The sequence below is a fragment of the Lepidothrix coronata genome, unplaced genomic scaffold (assembly GCF_001604755.1).
Source record: "Lepidothrix coronata isolate B3197 unplaced genomic scaffold, Lepidothrix_coronata-1.0 Scaffold445, whole genome shotgun sequence".
Taxonomy (NCBI): domain Eukaryota; kingdom Metazoa; phylum Chordata; class Aves; order Passeriformes; family Pipridae; genus Lepidothrix; species Lepidothrix coronata.
In genome coordinates this window covers 52,997-60,587 of record NW_016690625.1, presented here as the reverse complement: position 1 = coordinate 60,587, position 7,591 = coordinate 52,997, and the positions used below count along the sequence as shown (strand labels likewise).

Genomic DNA, 7,591 nt, shown 5'->3' with positions numbered 1-7,591 from the left:
CAGAGCCAGGTGAGCCCCCCAGCCCAGGGATGTTGGGGGACACCAAGGGACCCCACACTCACAAAAACCCAATGAGGGGACACGGGGACGGTGGCACTGTGGCACCAGGAAGGAGGGGATTGTGACACTTGGACACTTGGACACTGGAACAGGAGCTCTGGGAATACAGAGCCAGGTGAGCCCCCCAACCCAGGGGTGTTGGGGGGACCCCACACTCACAAAAACCCCATGAGGGGACGCGGGGACGGTGCCCCTGCCACCACCCCTGGTGGCACCGGGAAGGAGGGGGCTGTGCCACCTGGATTCCCTGGGAATTCCCGCATGGATAGGGCGGAATGGCCGACGTTCAGGTGCTGGGCACTCACCTTGTAGCAGCGGTGCAGCAGCATCCGGGCGGCGGCCGCCACGTTCACCGTGTACAGGTAGAAGGTGCGGGATGGAGCGTGGTCCGGGGTCTTGGGAATCTCCTGTGGGAAGGAGAGGGGCAGGGACCAAGCTAAGGGGGTCCCCCTCCCCAGAGGTGTCGCTGGTGGGATCCCTCTCCCTCCCCAGAGGTGTCCCTGGTGCCAGCTCCCATCAGGATCACCTGGAAGTGCCTGGAAACCCCCGGCCAAGCTATTCCACCCGGGGGAATCTCCCGGATTCCAGAGTTTCCCTCACCTGCAGGGACACCAGGTTCTCCGAGAGCATCCTGTAGAGCATGTCCTTGGCCTCCTTGGCCGGGATCATGGCAAAATCCTCCACCTGCTTCTGCTCCAGGTGCTTCTTGCGCAGGAGCAGGCGGAAGATCCGGGCGCAGCGGGAGCCGAACCTGGGTGGGAAGAGCGGGATGAGGAGGGATTGTGGGAAGGGGCCCTGGAAAAGCCTGGGAGCATCCCAGGTCCCCTTGTCACCTCTCCTCCACGATGGACTCCAGCGTGGCCGTGGCCAGAGACGCCAGGGCCTTGTGCAGGTCTGCAGGGGGGAGGGCGAGGTCAAGGAGAAAATTCCAGAGCTTGGGAATGTTTCAGGCCTGGGAACACCAAGTGTGTGTCCCCCCCTCTCCAAAGGATACTGACGGTGTAGGTGCCCCCACCGCTGTCCCCAGACTTCCCCACGAATTCCAGCTGCAGGGAGAGACAACAGGGAAGAGGTCAGGACATCCCCAGAGAAGGAAAACATGGCTGGTTTTTTCCCTTAAAATCTGGAGTGGGAAGAAAAAGATGGAGATTTTGAGAAAAGAAAAAAACAAACTTCAGTATCTCTTAAATATCTTCAATATCTTTTAAGTTAACTTTAATATCTGATAACTAACTCCACCATCTGCACAAAAACTTCAAAATTGGTCAGTATCTGTTAAAAACCATTAACTGTCAGTAAAACCCACGTTCCCCTCGGAGAGCAGAGCGAATTCCATGGAAGCATGGAATGCCAGGGGCTGGAAAAGCCCTGGAGAGCCCGGGGGCACCCACCGGATCATCAGCCAGGAGCGCCAGGTACTGGTCCAGCACCTGCTTCCCGATGTTGTACCCGGCAGGAAGAGCCCGGAATATCTACGTGGGAGGGAAAAAAAGCAGGGAATGTCATAGGCATTCCAAGGGATTCCCAGCACTCCAGGGGCTCCCAGGGACCCACCTCGTTGGAGGAGAGGGGTTGGGTGTGGGACGCGCCCGAGGCCGTGGTCACCTCGCTCATGCGCAGCATCGTCCGCACCACCTCGCTGCTGGTCTGCAGGGGGGAAAACGGGGGAAAAACGGGATTCAGGGCAGGGAAAAGCCCGGATCCGGAGCGGGAATGGGGGTGGGAGAGCCAGACCTGGTCCATGCGGCTGCCCACGGCGCTGACCAGAGCCTGGTCACGGAAGTGCTGGTGGAAACGCTCCAGGTTCACCTGCCAGTAAATGCCGTCGTCCGGAGGGGGCTGAGGGGGGAAAAGGGGTAAAAAATGAGGGAAAGGGGGTGGGAAAAGTGAGGGAAAGGAGGCACGAAGCTGGTGGGAAGGAGGAGGGAAAAAAATGAGGAAAAGGAGGCAGAAAGCGGCGGGAAATTAAATAGAAGAGATGGGAAAATGAGGGAATGAGGCAGGAGAAAGGAGCGGTAAAAAGTGAGGGAAAGGAGGCACGAAGCTGGTGGGAAGGAGGAGGGAAAAAAATGAGGAAAAGGAGGCAGAAAGCGGCGGGAAATTAAATAGAAGAGATGGGAAAATGAAGGGAATGAGGCAGGAGAAAGGAGCGGTAAAAAGTGAGGGAAAGGAGGCACGAAGCTGAGGGAAATGGAACATAAAAATAAGGGAGAAGAGATGGGAAAATGAGGGAAATGAGGCACAAAAAAAGGAGGAAAAGGTGCCACCAAACTGAGGGAAATGAAACAGAAATAAGGAAAAAGAGAAAAAGGAGCCGCAAAACTGAGGGAAAAGGGGCAGAAAAAGTCTGAAGGAAAGGAGCCAAAAAAATTAGGAAAAGGGGCTACAAAACTGAGGGAAATGAAACATAAAAATAAGGGGAAAGAGATGGAAAAGTGAGGGAAATGAGGCAGGAAAAAAGAGCAATCAAAAGTGAGGAAAAGGGGTCACAAAACTGAGGGAAAAGAGGAGCAAAAAAATGTGGAAGAAGAGTCACAAAAAATTAGGAAAAGAAGCCACAAAAAATGTGAAAGAGGAGCCCCAAAAAAAGAGAAAAAGGAGCCACAAAACTGAGGGAAAAGGGGCAGAAAAAGTCTGAAGGAAAGGAGCCAAAAAAATTAGGAAAAGGGGCCACAAAACTGAGGAAGAGGAGATGAGAAAAGTGAGGAAGAGGAGACAAGGAAAGTGAGGAAGAGGAGCCACAAAAGATGAGGAGGAGGCAGCAGAAAAACGAGGAAAAGGAATCACAAAAAAATGAGGGAAAGGGCTCCCAAACCCCCCTGGTTTCTCCAGTTCAGGAATATGCCCATCCCACCCTTCCCAGGCCCCGATTCCCAGCCCCAGAATTCCAGGTACCTCCGAGCTTCCTCCCTCCTGCTTCTGCCTCTTGGCCTTGCGCTGCCCGTCCTCCTCCTCCTCGTCGCACGAGCGTCTCCGCTTCCCTTTCCCTGCCGAGCCAAAAATCCGGCGTCTCCCACCCGGAATGGCGGGGCCGAGCGCTTCCCGAGGCCCCCGAAATCCCGGGAATTCCCTCACCGGCGAGGCTGAGCCGCGGCACGACGTACATGTCCCTCTCGGCGATGGCCAGGGCGGGCGCGGGGGGCGGCGGCTCCGCGGCGTTCCGGGGGTTCTCCGGGACCATCGGGCACCTCCGGATGAAGTGGGTGTCTGCCAGGCGCACGAACGTGCCCGACACCTCGGCGTAATCCATGGTTTTCCCATCTAGGAGGGAGAGGAGCCGTGCAGTGGGTGGGTCTGGGACAGTCCCGACGCCGCGGTCACCAAGCGTCAACACCCCCCAGACCCTCTGGGACCACCTTCCCAAACCTGATCCCAGATCCCTGTTTTTCTGAGGAGCTTCCCACCTTCCATGGTCTCCATCAGCCTTTCCATGACTGGATCCAGGATGTTCCTGAGGCTCTGGAGGACACGGTGACACCGTGGCCACCACCACGACCATCACGGCCTGGCTGTGAACACCCCACGGAGCCTCTGCTCCCACATTCCCAAAGCTGCTCCCAGATCCCTATTTTTCTAAGGAGGAGCTTCCCACCCTCCACAGTCTCCATCAGCCTTTTCATGACTGGATCCAGGATGTTCCTGAGGGTCTGGAGGACACGGTGACACCACCACGGCCTTACCATGAACACCCCACAAATCCTCTGCTCCCACATTCCCAAACCTGCTCCCAGACCCCTATTTTTCCAAGGAGGTGCTTCCCACCCTCCACAGTCTCCATCAGCCTTTCCATGACTGGATCCAGGATGTTCCTGAGGCTCTGGAGGACACGGTGACACTGTGGCCACCACCATGACCATCACACCCCATGGAGCCTCTGCTCCCACATTCCCAAACCCGCTCCCAGATCCCATTTTTTTTAAAAGGAGAAGCTTCCCACTCTCCATAGTCTCCATCACCTCTATCTCCATGGTCTCCATCAGCCAGATCCAGGATGTTCCTGAGGCTCTGGAGCACATGGCAACACCGTGGCCACCACCACGACCTTGCCATGAACACCCCACAAATCCTCTGCTCCCACATTCCCAAACCTGCTCCTAGATCCCTATTTTTCTAAGGAGGAGCTTCCCACCCTCCGTGGTCTCCATCAGCTGGATCCAGGATGTTCCTGAGGGTCTGGAGGCCACAGTGACACCACCACGACTTTGCCATGAACACCCCACAGATCCTCTGCTCCCACATTCCCAAACCTCCTCCCAGATCCCTATTTTTCTAAAGAGGAGCTTCCCACCCACCATAGTCCCCATCAGCCGAATCCAGGATGTTCCTGAGCCTCTGGAGGACACGGTGACACCACCATGACCTGGCCCTGAACACCCCCCAAAGCTTCTGGTCCCACATTCCCAGAACTGCTCCCGTTTTTTTTCCAGGGAGGACCTTCCCTCCCACCTTCCATGGTCTCGGTGAGGCGATCGGCCACCCTGGCCACGGCGCAGCTCATGGACAGGTGGCCGTGGAGCAGCAGCTCCTCCACCAGCAGCTCCCCGGGGTCCCCGTAGAGCGTCTTGGCCGTGTAGATGTAGCGGGGGTAGCGCAGGATCCGCAGGATCCGCTCGCTCCGCGCCTCGTATTCCACGGATCCGCGGGGCTGCACCTCGTACCGCACCAGGTCGTGCTGGAGCAGGACACAAAGGGCCTTCTTCACCTGTGGGAGGGAGCGGGAAGGTTGGGATCCCACTTCTTCCCCTGCCCAGATCCCCGTTTTCCTCACGGAAAATCCGAATTTCCCTCCTCCTTCCTTTTTGGGGGAACACAAACCTCCCGCTCCGGAAAAATTCCCCCTTCCTGATTTATTTCATTTGAAATGCCTTGTCCTTCTCCACCCACCTATCCCTGTCCCTGGATTCTTTTGCTCCCTACACAGCACCACTTTCCCTCCTCCTTCCTCAAGTTTTCCAGGGCCACACGAACCTCCCACTCCTGGTTCATCTCATTAAAAATTCCTGTCCTTCTCCACGTTTTCCCACCGGTTTATTCCCATCTTTCCTCCCTACAGAGCCTCAGAGTTTCTCTCCTCCTTCCCAAAGAAGTTTTCCAGGGAGATACAAACCTCCCACTCCAGAAAACCCTCTGAGTTACTGTTATTAAAAATTCCTCGTCCTTCTCCAGGTTTTCCCACCGTTTTCCCCCTCTGGCCCCCTCCCACCCCGTACCTGATCCGGGAGCAGCCCCGTGTCGCCCACCAGGAGCCGCAGCGGCCGCGGGCCCGTCCGGAGCAAGGAATTCCCGACTTTCTCCACGATCTCCCCGAAGTGCTCCTGGAGCAGGAGGGAGCAGAGCCGCAGCTCCGCCTGCGTCATACCGGCGGCTCCCAGGAATTCCAGGAACGTGGTGGGGAAAGAACAGCTGGGGGGTGAGGGGGACAGAGAGGGGACAGATGTTGACCCCCCCCCCCGGGGTTCTCTGTGTCCCCTTCTGGGGGAAATCAGCCGTGTCACAGGGATCCCGGCGCCCCTCCCGCCCCTCTTCAGGTGGGATCTCCCCTCCTCCCCCCCTCAGAGGTCCCGGGCCCTCCTTGCTCTCACCCCCAGACCTGGCCTAGGCCGCAACCGCCGCCATGGCAACGACCACTTCCGCTTTCCCCTCCACTTCCGGTTCCGCCACTTCCGCCGCCGCCGCTGCCGCCGTCCCTCCTTGGGAGGCCCCACAGCAGGGGGCGCACTGCGCGCCGCTACCCCCGCGGGGCCGCTCTGTCCTCCCGCCCTCGCTCTCCGCGATGGGAGCGGAGCAGACGAGCTGAGCGGAAGTGCGGGGCCGCTCTGGGCCGCGCTCTGTGGCCCCCCCGGAGGAGTGACGGCGGGCGAAGATGGCGGAGGCGGCGGCGGTGCCGCAGCACCGGTTCTTCTGCCACAGCTGCAAGGGCGAGGTCAGCCCCAAGCTGCCGGTGAGCCCCGGGCGGGAGGGGGACTCGGGGGAGCTCCGAGCTGCCGGTGAGCCCCGGGCCGGGGGGGGTGGGAGGGTCCGGCAGGCGGGGGTGACCCCCCAGTCCTTCCCTGAGGCCTCAGAGGAAGGGGTGACCCCCCCCCATCCACTCAAGGGTGACCCCCTTCCCCTCAAATCCCTGCAGGAAGGGGTGACCCCTCTCCCAATGCCCGACTCTTCAGTGTCTCCAGCCCCCCCCAGTCCCTTTAGAGACCCCTCAGCCAAGGGGGGACTCCCCATCCTGCCTCCTCCCCGTGCTGGGCCCCCCCAAAACCTCCCGAACCTGCAGGGACGGAGCGACCCCAAAATCCCCCCACGGAACAGGATTGACGACCCCAAAATTCCACCCCCCATCCCATTCCCATCCNAAGGGAGTCTGGGAAGAGCCAAACGTTTGGATAGTCTGGAATGATGTGGGATGGTCAGAGTTGGGATGGGATAACTCTGGATCGGGGTGGGGGGGTGGGAACTGAGGGGGGATGGTCTGGAATCGAGGTGGGATAGTTTGGAATGAGCTGCTTTGCTTAAGGAAAAATTGGGAAAGAGAGGCTGTTTGAGCTGTGGGGATGGTCCTGCGTATTCCCAAGGAAATAGAGATCCCGTGGGATAAGGATCCAGAGGTGAACAGGGGCTGGGGCTGGAAAAATGGAGCTGGAAAGCAACAGAATCCGTGGATGGAGCCGGAGCTGCCGGGGTTGGGTTACCGGGAGGTGTCACCTGCGCTGGCTCCGGAATCTGATCCAGCTGGGAATCCACGGGAAGGAGCTGGAGCAGCCAGGGTGGGGGCTGGGCTTTGCTTCCCACCTCCTCCAGAGGGGGATTTGGGCCTGGAGGCTCCCGGGATGCCGATGGGAAGGGATCTGGGAAGCACACGAGGAAGGGTTTGGATGGAGATCCCACAAAACCGGGAAGGGCAGACTTTGGGAATGCTTGGGGGGGGGAAAGGCATCTGGGATTTCCTGGGAAAGCGTAGGGAAAGAAAAAAGGAATGTTCTGATCCGGCAGGGATCAGTTCTGGATGGAAAGGAGTGGGATTTGGGAACACTCCAGCTGTGGGATGGAATCCAGGGAAGGAAAGATCTGGGAGAGAGAATCCAGGAGGGAAGGTGAGGGGGGGGAGCTTTTTGGTTTTTCCATGTTTTTCCCCAAATTCAAGGCAATCCACAGCTCTGGGAGAGAACTCTGGGAATGAGAGCAGGGAAAACTTTTCCCTTCCGAAGGAATTTTCTCCCACACCCAAATCCCTTGGGATTGGGATTGGGATGGGGTGGGATGAGCTGGTGGGCAGCCAGGATCGGGAATCTTCCCGGGAGGGGGCTGATTTTCCCTGGAATCCCGAGTATCCCGTGGCTAATCCCAACTCCTTGCCTTCCCAGGAATACACCTGCCCCCGCTGCGAGTCCGGCTTCATCGAGGAAGTCACTGATGATTCCAGGTACCGGAAAATCCAGGGATATCCCAGAGCTGGGCACGTGGAGAGACAACAGGGAGATGAAGTGGGAAAAATGCCATATTTTGGTCTTTTTTTCCCCCCCCTTTTTGCCCTTTTTTT

The 7,591-nt window shown here is 58.2% G+C and overlaps 2 protein-coding genes across 3 annotated transcripts in view; one reads left to right on the top strand and one right to left on the bottom strand.

Moving 5' to 3' along the window:
- Window positions 1–105: 105 nt before the first annotated feature.
- POLR3C (RNA polymerase III subunit C) lies at window positions 106–5,751 on the bottom strand. Of its 2 annotated transcripts, none has more exons than XM_017839652.1 (12): window positions 5,651–5,706; window positions 5,271–5,463; window positions 4,507–4,762; window positions 3,136–3,321; window positions 2,956–3,047; window positions 1,795–1,899; window positions 1,615–1,707; window positions 1,452–1,532; window positions 1,055–1,106; window positions 894–954; window positions 661–811; window positions 106–467 (listed from the first exon to the last, which is right to left on the bottom strand). In XM_017839652.1, the coding sequence occupies exons 2-12, from the start codon at window positions 5,415–5,417 to the stop codon at window positions 216–218; spliced, it is 1,476 nt and encodes a 491-aa protein (XP_017695141.1). In that variant the 5' UTR covers window positions 5,418–5,463; window positions 5,651–5,706; the 3' UTR covers window positions 106–215. The 2 variants fall into 2 exon arrangements, with proteins under 2 accessions (XP_017695141.1, XP_017695142.1); XM_017839653.1 differs by having other exon boundaries at window positions 107–467; window positions 5,643–5,751.
- Window positions 5,752–5,759: 8 nt separating this feature from the next.
- RNF115 (ring finger protein 115) overlaps window positions 5,760–7,591 on the top strand; it is a 12,847-nt gene continuing 11,015 nt past the window's right edge. Inside the window, 2 exon segments of the mRNA XM_017839650.1 lie at window positions 5,760–6,001; window positions 7,416–7,474. Of these exon segments, the coding sequence (XP_017695139.1) occupies window positions 5,924–6,001; window positions 7,416–7,474 (137 nt within the window). The 5' untranslated portion in view covers window positions 5,760–5,923.